This window comes from Solanum pennellii, chromosome 7 (genome assembly GCF_001406875.1).
Source record: "Solanum pennellii chromosome 7, SPENNV200".
In the NCBI taxonomy this organism is placed as follows: Eukaryota; Viridiplantae; Streptophyta; class Magnoliopsida; order Solanales; family Solanaceae; genus Solanum; species Solanum pennellii.
The window spans coordinates 73,801,838-73,818,773 of record NC_028643.1 but is presented as its reverse complement, the minus strand read 5'-3'; the positions used below and the strand labels follow the sequence as shown (position 1 = coordinate 73,818,773).

Here is a 16,936-nt window from a genome sequence, read left to right as displayed (position 1 = left end):
TTCACTTGACATGTTTAAGACCACAATATTAAATGACATTTTGGTATATTTGACATAACTTTAATTTGGAATCACAAGATTAAAAAATCTTCTTTCTTTTCTTAAATTCCGTTCCAAGTCAAACTAGGTTATTCTTTTTTTAAACGGAGAGAGTAGCTTTTTTCACAACCTATTAGATTGTGTAAAGTATATACTCCGTCTGTTTAAAAAAGAATGACCCTATTTCCTTTTTAGTATGTTTTGAAAAGAATAACCCATTTTCTTTTTATACAATACTTTAACTTTAATTTTTCATGTGCCATGTTTAAGACTAAAAGATTAAAGGACATTTTGATATATTTGATATAACTTTAATTTAGAACCACAAGTAAAAAATTTCTTTCTTTTCTTAAACTCTGTTTCAAATTAAACTAGATCATTCTCTTTTAAATGGCAGAAGTAATTATTTTAAAAAAAAATAATATATATCATATTATATTATTTTAATGAACATGACTTAGATACTTTTGGCTTAAAAATAAATTTAGCAGAGCTATAAGTGGACAGGAAAAAGAGACTTTTTCCACAGTCCGATCGCTCTGTTCGTTAGCAACATGCATCTTTCATTTGCATATACAAATAGAACCACATTTTCACTGGGGACCTTTTCAAACACTTTGCAACAAATATGGAGAATTTCGAACAAACCTACGCCGACGGTACGGAGGAGATCCCGTCGACGGCAAGTCCTTTCGACGATCACAACTACGATGGTTTCGACCATTCCCAGCGTTATGAGTTCGATGTTACCTCCGCCGATGACGGCGGCGATGTTCCTCCGCCGATGCCGTCGGATATAGATGATTTTTCTGCAGGTGAACAGCAGCATTACTATCACGATAACATGCAGTCGCCGGAGAATAGTGGATTTGCTCCATCTCCTAATCGCGAGTATCAGGGTTCACCTTTTCATGAGACAATGGAGGGTAATCAAGGATCTGATGTGCAATCTAAGCCATATGATCTCGGAGCTGATACGGATGGCCTTTTTTCATCCGGTACTGATGGACCGTTGCTTCCTGATCCTACAGAGATGCGTGAGGAAGGTGCTGCTTTTCGAGAATGGCGTCGGTAAGTTTTACAATGTGTATGATTAATTGTCTTTCTTTTGGCTTCATTTATGCTGAATTATGTTTGAGCTTTTCCCAATTTTGGTTTTCAATTTTTTTTTTCCGATCTGTGCTTGACGTTTATTGCCTTAATATGCCTTTTTGTTGAGTCCTTGTATAGCAAATATATGACCTTAGCTCTCAGTAGAATTAATGAATCAAGAGTCAAATGTATGCATACTTCATGTTATAATGCACAGAAAGTGGCGGATCCAGTATTTGAGCTGTCAAGGACTTGGAGGGTATGCATATTGAGAAGAACTTAGTTAAGTTCTTTAAAATGATGATGTAATAGGTAACTATAGGTGAATCTTTTTAATAATATTGATTGTTATCCTAGAAAAAAAGGGTAAACAAATTGATATAACAGGTTAAATTACATTGATAGAGTAAAAAATTCATTACACTATGAGTGCAAGTAATTAATATCCTCTGAATAAATGTATTTAGAACAAAAGGTTAGCCACTCCTTTGCTTCTGATTTTTCTAGAAGGTGCTATTAAGTTGTTAGATACCCAACATTCTAAGTGACGTAAAAGCACACAGTATACGAAGTCTCCTTTTCATTAGCTGAACTTACTCTGGAATATCCTAACCTGTAGAATTTGGATAATACAACTTCACCTTTCCTCACTGTTGATATGCGCCAGGATCATCACTAGTTCAACTCAGTCAAGTTTGCTAGTGCATTACACACAAAAAAAATATGGTGGACACACTATGTATTTTATTCTGGTATTCGTTTAGGAGCTATATCATCCTTAAGCTTCTTCTCCATCTTCATGGATTTAAATGCTTCTTTTTTTTCATTCATGAATCACATTCGTTCAAAATCTCAAACACTAGAGCAATGGTCTGCTGATTTATGACCAAAGATAACAACTTGATATGATGATTGTGTTATTTTGTTGGATATAAGAGAAAAATTACACTGGCAATTATTTGACTTAGTCATTTCGAAGTTTAGACTGCAGAATGAGCTGTTTCGTGAATAAAACTCATCTAAGATTCAAGTAGTGGTGTTCTAGAGATAAACTAGAAGGGAGGCATCAAGAGTAATTTGATTTGTGCCAATTCCTTTCAGTTCAGAAGTTATAACACAGAATCATTCTGAGACTTGCTGGATGGTATCTGCAATGATTACCATAATTGAGTTTCTACACTGCACGATAGAAAAACAAAATAAGTAACAACAGCTTTAAAACTTGCCATTAAAAATTTCCAAGATGTCAAGTAGAGCTAATATCTTACTAGACCAAACTAATGTCATACTACTAATTTGTAGCTAGAGATTTGCATGTCTCTGGGGCATCTTGGATCAATCATTGCAATAAGACTTCTAACAGTTCATGAAAGTGATGTTGGTTTAGTAGAGTAGAAGACTAACTTTATCATGTATGATCTTCTGAGAAATTTAAATATCTAGCTCGCTGTGTTCAGCTCTGATTTTCTCATTGTTCCTTTTTTCTTTTTTGGTGATTCAGTGTGTGAACAACAGTCTGATTTCTTGGTTAATGTCTTTTTAATGTTGTCAATGATTGTGATTGGGGGGAGGGGAGGGGAGGGAGGGGGCAGATGACAACAGTCTGCTTGCTTGGTTAATGCTATTATTGTCGTCAGTGATTGTGATTGATTTGTTCTGTTTACTAAATGTCCTTTCTAGGATAATACGTACATATTTTGAACACAATCGATAGAACTGTAGTAAATTAACCTCTTTTTTTCCGGTGAGATTTTCAACAGGCTATGAATGAAAATATCATTTTTCTACAGAAAACAGTGATGATTAACTTACTTCTACAGCTAGCACACCACACATGATGTCAATTGGTCAAAATTTTTGCAGTTATTCAGTTATGGATATTTAGAGAGGAACTGCATTGGGACCTCAAGGAAGTTCGGATCAAATTCAGTTTCTTATAAAGTTCATAAACATATTACACTATTTTACTTGATATACCATCAGATGCATACTCATGCCCAATGCTCTAACTTGCATACAGTTCTTGCGAAGACGAGCATGTTTACTATCTAATAGTGTCTCCTGTCTATTTTCTGCAGCCAAAATGCCATTTATCTTGAGGAAAAGGAGAAGAAGGAAAAGGAAATGAGGAATCAGATTATTGCTGAAGCTGAGGAGTATATACGAGCATTTTATGAAAAACGGACGCTCAATTGTGAATCGACAAAAGCTAATAACCGAGAAAGGGAGAAAGTAACTGCTTGCACTCAAATCTCTTTATGTGAAAATAGTAATTGATAGGATATAACCATCCATGTGCTTTTGTGCAGTTATACCTGGCCAACCAAGAGAAATTTCACAAAGAAGCTCACAAACAATACTTTAAAGCAATTGCAGAGATTATACCCCGTGAGGTCCCTAATATTGAGAAGAGGCGAGGCAAGAAGGAGGAGGAGAAGAAGCCGTCGGTTTCAGTTATCCAGGGCCCAAAGCCTGGGAAACCCACTGACCTGTCTAGAATGCGCCAACTTTTTCTCAAGCTGAAGCAGAACCCTCCACCACATATGCTACCTCCTCCTGAGAAAGACAAGGATGGTAAGGATGGGAAGGACGGCAAGGATGCCAAGGATGGTAAGGATTCCAAGGATGTGAAGGACGGAAAGGACACCAAGGAAACGAAGGAAGGAAAGGATGCCAAAAATGAAAAGATTTCCACACCAAAGGAGGCTAAGGATGGCAAAAATGAGAAAATCGCAACACCAAAGGCGTCTAAGGATGCCAAAAATGATAAAAGTCCCAAAGGAAAAGCAGCTAATGATGCCAAGAACGGGGAAAATGCCATACAACAAGGATCTCCAGCTGCTGCTATTGACAAGGATATTTCATCAGTCAAGGATGCAGATGCTGCGCAACAAGGATCTCCAGCTGCTGGCAGTGTTGGTACTCCAAAAGAATCAAAGGTGGATACACCAACTACAGTCTCAGACGGAAAAGTTGCAGAAAGTGATTCTACCTCAACTGCATAAGTTAGTCCCAATACTGCATTTTCTCTTCTAGCCTAATTAGTTCTTATTATGATTGTCTAGAGTCATTACCATTTATTCATTCTTTATACCTTGTTGCTCTCTTTCTAGTTACAAATAAGAGCGACTGGACTTTCCTGATGTGTTTAGGCTTTACTTAGTCACACGATGAATTTATTGTTTCCTTTTCCATTATACACTTGAAAGCAGCTATTATAGCAGGAATTTCAGCTTGCTACTCGTGTGCTTCGAAGCTTTTTATGATGTGCATAACTTCCTGGCGTAGGTCTATAGTAATTGATAGATTTGAGTTATAAAATAACAGAAAAGGAAAAAATAGACACTGCGAAATTGCTTTGGACTGTAATTTTGTTGTTTGAAGTGTGTGCAAAGCTAGTTCTCCTTTGATAATTTTATTCTAAATATAAGGCCAAAGAGATTATGGTTAGTATAGATTATAGGTACTATGTGAGCCTAACAAATAAGGTCAGTGTTACATTCATTTTTGTTCAGCCACTTGATCGTAAGGCGAGAGATGACGTTCAGCCAGTTGATCGTATGTGACTGAACTGATCGCTATATCCCTAATTTCGGAATCCCCACTACCCCTCTCTCTATATGTTCTCTTTTCACCCATTGTCTCGAGTAATTTCTATAGATTTAAAGTTTTAAAATTTTTACAATATTAAATCACCTAAAAGATAACAATAAATAGTCGTTTATAAGAGATCGAGATTAGGAACTGAAAAATAAGTTATTGTCACAAGGACCAAAGGGTTGAATGTTTGTATCCCAAATTTGTCCATCTCTACATAAATGTCAAAGACAAATCTTGAGAATCTTAACTAATGGGCACCTCTATGTTCACGAGTGTGAATTCTTCTTTATCTTAGAAGGATTTGGGCACATGCCCATTCACATGCATAGGAATCTGTATCAATTGAATCCAAATTTCCCTAGTTCACTATTACTCGTTTATTATATTAAAAATTCAAAATTTTCATTTTTACTTATCCATTTTAACATATTAAAAAAAAAAACCATTTCTTTTCTCTATTTTCTCTAGTCCATTAAAGAGTATACACTAATTAATTAATAATATGCATCATAGCAAAATATATACTTTATTTGTGTATAAAATTGTGAACGAGTAAAAGTAAACGGTATAAAGTTATCTAGAAGTAGAGTAACTGGTTTAATTAGTTATTGGGACCAGTTTCACGTGTGGACAGACATTATCATTCTTGTCAACCTTCCAAACTATTTCTTTACTGATTCCATGTGATAGATAGAGGTGTGTTAGTTTCACAACATATTTATGCTTTCATAATCTTCTGTTTTTTTTTTTTTTTTTAATTTGTATCGAAGTTCGATTATTAAATTCACGGTGCATAGGCTTTCATTCGAAAGAAACGGCACTCTACTAAAGATTTTTCATACTTAAAAAATAATCTGTCATTTGAATTTTTATATTAACGCTTATCAAGAAAAACACGACCATCCATAGTAAAAAAATAAATCTGTGTATAAAAATATCCTTAAATTTTGTGATTAAACCTGTTATGCAAAAATTAATATTAAAAAACCATCAAAAATAAATAAATAATATAATGTGTAAATCAAAAGTGACAAGATAATAAATTGTAAGAAATAGAACCAAACTACCCATAGGACAGTAAGGTCCCCACATCATTCATTTTTGTTTCAACATTACATTACATGTGAATTTATTAGGTCCTTTCTATGTTACACACACACAAAGGATCCCCCACTAAACATAGCCTTACAAACAACCAAAAATCAAAACTTTTACACCCAAAAAAGAAGAAGAAAACACAAGGCATAGAGCTCACTCTCCTTTGGGAAAGGGCTACTATCGTATGTTTGTCATAGGTTTTGAAAATTTATCTTCAAAATATTCGTTTGATTATGAAATTTAAATTTGATCCATTTGAGTTCTTAGGATTTTCATTCACAGACTTCAACTTTTTCGGTAAAAAAAATTTATACATGTTCAAACATAACTTTAAATTTCAAAAACTCGATTTTCATAATTTCAACTTCAAAATTTATGATAAAAAACTAAGAGACCTCTAATGTTCACGAGTGTGGATTCTCCTTTATTTTTGGAGGATTTGGGCACATGCATAAGAGTGTGTGTCAGTTGAATCCCAATTATGAAGTTACAAAGTGTTTAATTTTGGTATAGTTAATGGGACCACTTCCACCTCTGCACCAATATTTGTTCAAGTTTTTTAATTTCAATATTCTATCTAATAAATTTAAGATTATAAGACGTAAAAAATTATAATCATTATAAATTTAAAATCTTAATATTTAAAATCTATCTTTATTTTTAAATATTATGTTTTAAAAAATTAAAATATTTAAATTGAGACGAAGAGAACTAGTTACTGGAGGTGTGTTTGTTTCAGAATTTGTGCATTCATGCCAACTGGTCAACCAATTGCTTTGCCCCAATCTTGAAATGAGATCCCACCACATTCTCCCAATAGTAAGGTCATAATCTTTTTGGTCTTCCATTTTATTCTAAACGTCTATCGAAAATGACTTTTCTTAAAAATAGACACAACGCATGTGTAGAGGCATAGACGTTTTGGTGGGAATGTTAAGTTCTCACATTGATTGAGACAAACTTATTCTCTTTATCTACGAAGGGATGTTAGAGTTAAATGAGTTATTTGATCTTGGATAATTTTCATCAAATGATCGAACTTTTAAAGTTTGGAGTTTGGACTCAAAAATCCATTTCATATCTTTTTAAGGTAAAAATATTAACAAGGATTGGATTTGCATTGATTTGATTCTGAAGAGACGAGATGAAAATTTGTCTGATATATATATAGTGACCGTTGATGATTTTTTATCATATTTTTCATGTTGCTGTCTTATTAGTACATTATTGAACAGTGACAAAGATATTTAATACTTCAGAAACAGAACCAAACTACACAAAAGGGCAGAAAGGTCCCCCACATACTTCATTCATGTTTCAACATTACATTACATGTGCATTCATTTGGTCCTCTATATATCCTCAGTTAAAACACACACAAAGGACCTCCACTAGGTAATTCTTCCTATCAGTCCTAGCTTTAGTTGACAGAGTTATCTGGTACCTATTGATGGTAGGAGGTGACAGATATTCCGTGAAACTAGTCGAGGTGCTCGTTGAAAAAAATCAAACTTACTACACACAAAAGAAGAGAAAAAAAAAACACAAGGCAAAAGAGCTCACTCTCCTTTGGAGAAGGCTACTATTGACAACCTTGTTAACTATAACTAACCACACAAGAACAAAAGTTAACAACCAAGAAAGAGCCTTGGATACTATTACTTATATTGATCCAAACGGCTACTTTTCCTTGGCGAAAAATAAGGTAGAAAAGATTGTGCCCATGCTAATTAGAAGGGCAATCGATAGATTAGAAGTTAAGCCGCGAGGTGTAAGTAGCTTTAGGTGACCAATTGCCTGGAATAACATCTCTTGCTGAAAGGGCTCTTCCTGTTGAGAGTGTTGTTAACTTCACTGAAAATGGTCCTTGCAATGGCCCTCCAATTATGGCCCAATTTGCTCCCCATAAATGTGACATCTCTATCCATTGATTTGACCTTGCCTGAAATATTTAGCAATTGTTAATAATCTCTACAATAATTCTTTGCTTGTCAGATACTTCTGGTGTTTGGCAAGTAAGCAAGAAGATATCGTCTCAGTAACATATATGATATCTAGAAAAACTCTATAGGGGTGAGGTAGGGTGGTCATGAAGCGCGTTGAGATGGGGGGAGGAGACAATGAGCTTGAAATGCTATTTATGAAACTAGATTTTCCTACTCCCACCGAAAAAGTTATTCTTGATTTTTAAGGAACTTGTTTTTCCATGTTGTCCAAAACGTTTTGACCAACCAAACATACAAAAGATTCCTTATCAAACACACCCTCAATAAAAAAAATGAGGAAAAAAGGACACTTTTTTAGCATTGTACTTTTTTAAGGCAACTTTTTGCACTATTGAACAACAGTGATAAAAAGGAAAAGCATGTAAAAAAAAGTGATATAAAGTGCATAATATTACTTTGGACAAACAAGCCAAGATGGAGATAAACTTTTAATACTCAAAAAAAGAAGAAGATGCTTAATATATTCTTTGGTAAAACAATGGTGTGTGATTGTGGCAGAGAGAGAGTGTGTCAAAGTAGGCCAAATGAATCTTTCATAATGTCAAACAAAGATTTAGCTTTTGTCTGTTGGCACCATGTGATTCTTAAAGCCTCCAAGATATTCGGATTTGTTTTAATAATACTCTTAAGTAGTTTTCATTTCTTGTAAATTGTAAAGACTCTTCTAAAACAGAGCTTTTTAATCTTAAAGAGCATTTTTTTGATAATAGTGAAAGTCTAGAGTGACCATAACATGTTTTCCTATCCTTTATAATAGTAATACTTGAAAGCTTCTTTTGACTTAAAGTGCAAATATTCACAAAAATCATTATGAATCTAACAAGCTTTCATTTTTCAGTTTGACTGTTCAAATAAAAAGTTTAGTTGTGTACTGTGTTGCTTAGAATCTTTAAAGATATTACTCCGTCCGTGTGTGTCAGATCCTCCAAAAGTTATGCCTTGCTGAAGGATATTGACAACGGTAGAACAACATTTTTGAAGGATTCACGCAACATGTCCGAGATATCACATTAATCTTGACATAACAGTGTAAAAAATGATCAATAAACAAAAGGTTAGTAATTATAGATATTTTTACCTCTCTGATATGCATGGATCCAACATCTCCATCTCCATCTTCAAATTCAACAAGAAGAGAGAGCCAGTAAGGTGTTGAGCCTTCATTTACATGGAAGGCTATGTTCTTTCCTGGGTACTTACATAGAGTTCTACAAATTAAACCACAAAATTGTATTATGAGTGTGATCTAATAGTCAATAACGTAATTGAGAATCATAAATTCAATTTTAAAATAACATTTAACAATCTTTCCATCTGTACGGGTGAAAAATAATAGACTTTTTATTTTTTTTAATCGTGATACGAGCAAGCTAGTCGGACACCACGAAAATAGAGAAATAAATATGGTCAGAGGAAAAGTGGGGTCAGCAGTCAGACTTAAATTCATGCAAACCAAGAAAAGAGCAGTGAAGTTTTTGACCAAAAAGGATAAAAATAAGTAGAAAAAATCCACCAGAAAACAGAAAATAATTCACTTTTTCCTGTGTGTGAAACTGTGAATATGGGCAAATTATTAAAAGAATTTTTAATCATGGTAAAATGTATAGTCATCAAATGACAAAAAAAGTTGACAGAAATAACCCCAACATTGTCACTGAACAGAGGGTGTCATTGTCAACAAAAATAGCACACTGCCATGTCAAAAACTTTATAACATATTCTTCTGTCTCAAAATAGTTATCACAATTTATTTTTCGAGAGCCAAATACAAAAAATACTCTATCTTAAAATAAACTCATTTAGCTTGAGTCAATAAATTTAATAAAAATAAAATAAAATATGATAAAAATTTTGAGATACAGTAATAAAACACTAATGGACAAAATAGAAAAAAGAAAACAAGACCGTTATAACAAGAATAAAAAACGACAAATCTTTTTTTCTTCAGTTCAGTGACTCACCGGCGGTAGAGGATGGAGATTACACCCCGGTCACGGAGGCTTCCGCCGTAACCTGAAACAGCCATATGGCCGAAGGCGGCGCCACTAAGATCGAAGTGAACTCTTCCGCCGGAGCAGTACCCGCCGGGACATTCGTCGGTAATAATCACCGTCGCAGCTCGTCTCGAACAAACGGAACGGTCTAAACACTTCACTTTATAGCAAGCCCCACATCCTTCACCATTTTTGAACAAAATCGGACTCACTGCCCCTACTCTGGCCCTGAACGGTTTCACATCCACCATTGACCCATACCCACATGCCCCACCTGAACATAAATTACACCATTTAAAACACAAAATCAGCTTTACTTTACCCAAAACAAAACACCCGACAATTATAAATAGCTCAGTTGATAGATCGCAGAACCTACATTTTATAACATCTAAACAATCAATTTAACCCTAAAATTGGGAATTTACGTACCAGTACTACCGTCGCCTTCTGGGCTACCATACCACGTGGCAGAAGCAGGATACCAATGTGTGTCTACAACACGACGGAGAGGGCCGGCGTAAGCCATGAACGGCCAAAAAAACACAATTACAGCTACAACAGAGTAAAGCTTAGTGAAACTGAAATTTGGGGAGTGAGTTTCCATAATGTAAGTAAAATGTGGGTCACTAGTAGAATTATAAAAAACTAGAAGAAGTATAAATCCTCAGTTTCCGGCTAGCGGAGAAACCGAGGGAGTGTTGTGTGTAAACAGAAGAAAAAAAAACAGAGCAAAGAACAGGGAAAGAGGGAGGTGTGTCTGCCGACAGTGTGTAGTTTTTGGCTGTGGGTATAGTGTGAGCACTTTTGGGTAGTGTTGTTTTGGGGGGAGTTGGATTTTTATAAAGAGGGAAAATGCTAAAAGGTTGATATAACTTTTTGGGTGTGTTTGGTGGGAAGCTAAACGTTTCACGTTCGAGCTTTACGTAATATAAAATTATTTAATAAGTATATTTTTTATATTGAATATGAAATTTTTTTATGCATAGTTAAATTTAGTTGAATCTGAATGTAAATATATTACGCAGAAGGATAGGTTGGTTATATACTTTTATATGTCTTCTTTCTTCGAATTTTTTACTATGTTTGTCCCTTAATTATTACTAGATTAAATCCATAAGACAAGAAAACTAGATTTTGCATTGTTATTGAGTCGTCAAACTTATCCACCAAGAAATTCATGGAATTTACGTAGATTAGGTTGGGGAAAATTTATCAAAATTAAGTAGGGAGATAAATTCTTTTACCGCTACTAAGGAAGAGCAAGAAAAAAAATCAACATGGAAAACTTAATTTTCCTACTTTTATTAATTTATTTCAATAGAAAAGAACATTGAAATTGAATACACGAACAATTCTTTAATTTTATATGTACATTTTATTTAAACACTCAAATTATGATTTCTAATTGAATATCTGAATTTATGATAAAATATCTACTCTAAATATTTTTTTGCTCTTATTTCGGAAAACTTCCATATTCACAAAGACTTCATTATATTGACAAATTAATCATATTAAATATGTTTTTTCTTATTTTGGAAAACTTCCATAGTCACAATAATTCATTATATTGACAAATTAATCATATTAAATATATTTTTTTTATCATCAATTGAAACATTTCTAAGATTTTATGATTTTAATTCTACTCATCAATATCAATTACTTCCTCCGTCTCATTTTATATGGCAATATTTGATTCATCACGAAGTTTAAGAAATAATGAAAGACTTTGAAATGTTTATCAAATTATCCTTCAAAAAAGTAAACTCAACTTTCTCTCTCCTCATAAATGTATTAGATCGGAACCAACAAATATAAAAGAGACATTGTACCTTTAAATACTTACCATATAAGAAAATATAATATTTTTTTGAGATTGACCAAACAGAAAATGGTGTCACGTAAAATAATGGGACGAGGGAGTAGAATAATTTGTGTACCTAAATGGAGTAAAATTTATGGACTAAAGTTTAAGGGATCTAATATTATTTATTGCTAAAAATATTTCACACCAACCAGTCAAGCACACCCTTTATGTCCATGTGACCCATCGTTTGTTATTTTAATAACGATAGTGCCACTACTTTATTTAGAGTGGCCCCACCGACGGTTAAGGCGTTAATTCAGCAAGCTTCTTCTCGTCTTTTCAGAAAATCAACTGTCAGTGCAAAAGGGTATAATCGTCATTTCGATAAGATTAAAAAAAAAAGAATAGATGATTCTGCCGTTACTATTATTGTTTGTTATATTGGGTTTTGGGAAAATTTGGGTCTTTGTTCTCAATTATATATGTGGACTTGTAGTTTGGTGTGAATGAGTTTGGCAGCTTTTGCTGACTAGAATTTTACCATAGAGTTAATCATTTTTATTAAATTAAAATAAATGTGGTGGATTTTTTATTATTATTACTAAGAAAAAAATTGATGCAGAAAGGATTAGATCAAGATCCAAGTCTATAAGACATATTGTTTATTTCATACTGAAGCTTATATAAATTTATCTTTTGGACTATGCTTTATTTGAATCTTAAAAACGTGTGTATCATGTCAAGTTGAGTGTGTGAGATTTAGGTTTTATGTATATCTTATCTTTAGAAGCTTATTAGTTCAATTTGATTCACACTCATTAACTTGTTCTCTATCAAGCGACATAACATGTCAAGTTGAGTATTATCATATAATTTTTTTTACTATTTATTTTCATTTTGATCTGAGATTTAGATTTCATGTATATTTCATCTTTAGAAGCTTATTAGTTCTACTTGACTCAGACTACTTAACTTGTTCTCTATCAAGCTACATATCATGTCAAGTTGAGTGTTATCATATAAATTTTTTTATTTTTTACTTTCATTTCAATGTGAGATTTAGATTTCATGTATATCTCATCTTTAGAAGCTTATTAGTCCTACTTGACTCAAACTCATTAACTTGTTCTCTATCAAGCGGCATATCATGTCAAGTTGAGTGTTATCATACAAATTTTTTACTTTTTACTTTCATTTTGATGTGAGATTTAGATTTTATGTATATCTCATCTTTATAAGCTTATTAGTCCTACTTGACTCACACTCATTAACTTGTTCTCTATCAAAGCTGCGTAACAGCCCCCACCCCACGAGAAACTCAACGTTTCCGTTGAAATTTGTCAAACCATTGTACTAAGAGGATACATGCTCTGATACCATATTTAGTTTGTCCCTATCCAAGTCAATGCCACATATATTGCTTTGGACTAGGCTATCACAAATTTGTGTTTCAACTTTTGAAGTGTGTATCATGTAAAATTATGTTGTGTATTGTAAAAATTTTTGCTTTCCTCTCTCATTTCTATGAGAATTTACCTAAAATGTCATGTGCTCCTCGTTTTCAACAGTTTGCCAATCTAAAACTCTGTCAATCCTACTTGACTTACTATTCGTGTGGATCATTACGCTAAACTTTAAAAAATGAGAGCATCAAAACTCAAGAGTGAAGTTTTTGAACCAACGAAATGTAATGCAATAATACTTGCGCCTTAATTACAAGAAAGTTAAATTACACGATAAATTATGTTTCTGTTTGTCCCTTGGCTAAATATTACTACCTGAAAATATTAGATGCCGACAACTTTTTCTTTCTTAATTAATTAATTAGAGATTTTTTATACCTTTAAAGCTTTTCAGTGTTGTTGGATATTGAATGAAAAATACGAATTATATTATTTATTACTCACCAAGTATTATTTCTTCATCTTAATTTTCAAATTATTTACAAGACATGACTGAATAAAGTCCTAGACAATAAAATTGCATATTCTTTTAAGATTCATCTTTTCATTATAGCTTTGTTAACATCATTTTGTCTCCCTATATATATGTGCATGGACTTAGAAAATCATAAATTAAGATATCATGCAATGGTTCATAATTGATCAATTTATATGATATATGTCCAAGACGGGTCATGTTAAACTAGCAATATAAGACATAATTAACTATTATGAGTGTAAAAACTATTTCCCATATCTCCAAATATTTGTCACAATATTTTTAGAGTCGAACAACATAATTATAACGCACATCAGAAAAAGAAATATCCTTTTTATTGCAAAGCAGTTTCTCCTCACGTTCTTTCTTAAGAGATAGAGCAATCATCAAACAACTCAAAACTATCCAATATTAACCCTCTGGCACTAGCCTAGCTAACGCCTTGTCTATTCGTCTTTAACTGACTTATTTGTGTCCAGCTATGGAAGTCTATTCGGTCAATCTCACTCCGCAACTCATATTGATATGGAAAAATTGCACTTAATAGTACTTCCCATACAATTTTTAAATATCTAATTTTAATTTTAAAATTTACTTTATCTAATCAAATTTATAGAGTATTAAATTATTGGTCTATATAAGTTAATAACTAGGTGTAGTTACAATGCTCATAACTTCCACAACCTACCAAGTTCAAAAGTCATTTGAAAAAGAGATATAATGATTACAATTTTTATATTCAAAAACAATGGAAACATGACTCTATTTCCCTTTTTATCACACCTTGAATTTTTTAGTAGTAGAAAAGGTAGTGTCTATTTATATAATATATATAGAATTAAAAAGATGTCTCACTGCCTAATTTGTGGCATGAATGGTGGTTGGAAGTTCAAATGCAAATTTATTGTCAAAATATAGGACATTTTTTTCTTTCTTCAACAAAAAAAGTTAACATTATTAAGAAAGAAAATTAAATATCTTTTAAAAAAAGTCTTAAAATTTGGACACATTGGTGATTTGTGGGTCATTGAGGCAATAATATTGGATTAATGGTACCTTTTGTCCGTTAAGGTAAATATTTTTTTGGAAAAAATACATAAATTAATACATTTTAATAAATAATTACTGATTTTAGCGATACTTTTCATTTATTACCATTTATAGCAACTTTTTAATTTTTTTCCTTTTTTCTGTCTCACTCTTTCTATCTTCTTTTCTATGTTACGTTTCCTTTTTTTTTTCTTTCTTCTTTTCTATGTTTCGCTTCTTTTTTTTTCTTTCTTTCTCTTTTCTCTGTCTCACTCCCTTTATTTTTTTTTCCTTCCCTTTCTTTCTTTCATTCTTCCTACTTTCTTTCTGTTGTCCTTTCTTTCTTGTTTTTTTGTTGTTGCTTTGTCTCCTTTTACTTTTGTTCTTTTTTCCTTTTTCCGTATAATAATTAATTATTCTAGACTCTATAAAACTTATATCAATAGTTAATTAGAGAAGTAATATAATTGTAACAAATTAAGAGGCATAAAAAAACGCAAAATGAATTAAATTTAAATTAAAAATATACAAACATATTAAAGTTGAATTATTAGAAGAGAACTAGTATAATCGTAACAAATGAAGAGACATAAAAACTGCAAAATGAATTAAATTTAAATTAAAAAAGTATTACAAACATATTAAAGTTGAATTATAAAAAAGAACTAGTATTATCGTAACAAATGAAGAGACATAAGAAAATGCAAAATGAATTAAACTTGAATTAAAAATGTATCACAAATATATATTTAAGTTGAATTATTAGAAGAGAATTAAATATGAATGCAGAATGTGGAAAACAAAAGAACATTCTTTGTTCTGCACGTAACTTGAATAAAACTTGTATCAATAATGAATTAAATAAGTAACTAATTGTAACAAATCAATCAATTAATTGCAAAATGCATTAAATTTGTATTTTAAAAATGTATTACACAAATATTAAAGTCGAGGTAGAAGAGAAAATTAAGAATGAATAAAAAAATGTAACAAATGAAATATTAGACAATGATTTATAGAGTGAATTAAACATGTACCAAAAATGAATTAAACAAGTATTCAATAGGAACAAATAAATAACAATGCAAAATGAATTAAATTTGTATTAAAATTGTGTTACACGGTGTTAACTTTGAATAAGAAGAGAGAATTAAAAATGAATGAAAAACGTAGCTAATGACTGACAAGACAATGATCTGTAGAGTGAATTAAACTTGTATCAATAATGAATTAATCAAGTATCCAATAATAACAAATAAATAAAAAAAATGTGAAATGAATTAAATTTACATTAAAATTGTATTACACAATATTTAAAGTTGAATTAGAAAAGAGAATTAAGAATGAATGGAAAATGTAACTAATGAAAAGACATGACAATGATCTATAAACTGATAAGTTATATCAGTAATGAATTAAACAAGTATCCAATAGTAACAAATAAATCAAAAGAACTTCAAAATGAATTTAATCTGCATTAAAATTGTATCATCTAATTCAACTTTAATACATTTGCAAGACAATTTCATGTTATATTTAATTCATTACAATCTAACATTTCTCCTACAATCAATTATAAACTTGACTAAACGCTCTTAAAATTAAGATATGAACTCCAAACGACATTTTCAATTATTTGTAGAATTACCTATTTAAACTTATCACAAATTCGTAAAATGCAAATAATGAATTCAAAATTTGAAGCTTTATAATGACTATCAATGGTGAAATCTTACTTCTGTAATTTTAATGATTTGAAATTTCTACTTTGAAATGTGATTTTATACAATTTTACGATTTTTTTGTTCCTCTTTTCATCTTTTTTTTTTTAGTATAAAAATAGTGACATGCACATAATGAAATATGAAAAATTGATTTGTTAATTAAATAAAAATCAAAAGAAGAAGAAGAATTTTTTTAAAAAAGAAAAGAAAAGAAAATAAGAACACGAAAATAATAATGATAGAGAGAGAAAGATAAGAAGAAGATCTTTAAAAAGAAAAGAAAAAAATTAAGAGGCAAAAGGACCGAGAAAGGAGGCGACAATACTTTTTTTTTTATTTCAAAAAAATGTTATTTTAGTTATAAAAATTATATTGACATAAATGGTAAATATTTTTTAAATATAGCATATTTAGGTGATTTACCCTATTTTTTTCATGAGGTATAAATTTATATGTTATAAGTTATATTTTGCGTTTTTGTAGAATTTATTCTCTATTAGGCATAAGTTGATGGTTAAGAATTTTTTTTTAAAGATTTGCCCATTTGTAAAAACAAAAAACAAAAATCAATTTATTTGAAGAATAAATCATGTATTTACT

The 16,936-nt window shown here is 31.5% G+C and overlaps 2 protein-coding genes across 2 annotated transcripts; one reads left to right on the top strand and one right to left on the bottom strand.

The window, feature by feature from the left end:
- The first annotated feature begins 532 nt into the window (after window positions 1-532).
- Window positions 533-4,371, top strand: LOC107024359 (clathrin light chain 1). Its single transcript, XM_015225323.2, has 3 exons — window positions 533-1,110; window positions 3,210-3,363; window positions 3,441-4,371. Exons 1-3 carry the CDS (start codon window positions 668-670, stop codon window positions 4,134-4,136), a joined length of 1,293 nt encoding a protein of 430 aa, XP_015080809.1. The 5' UTR covers window positions 533-667; the 3' UTR covers window positions 4,137-4,371.
- Window positions 4,372-7,083: 2,712 nt separating this feature from the next.
- Window positions 7,084-10,681, bottom strand: LOC107026269 (expansin-B3). The gene is made up of 4 exons (XM_015227177.2): window positions 10,262-10,681; window positions 9,797-10,103; window positions 8,914-9,043; window positions 7,084-7,771 (listed from the first exon to the last, which is right to left on the bottom strand). Exons 1-4 carry the CDS (start codon window positions 10,434-10,436, stop codon window positions 7,580-7,582), a joined length of 804 nt encoding a protein of 267 aa, XP_015082663.1. The 5' UTR covers window positions 10,437-10,681; the 3' UTR covers window positions 7,084-7,579.
- Between the last annotated feature and the right edge of the window lie 6,255 nt (window positions 10,682-16,936).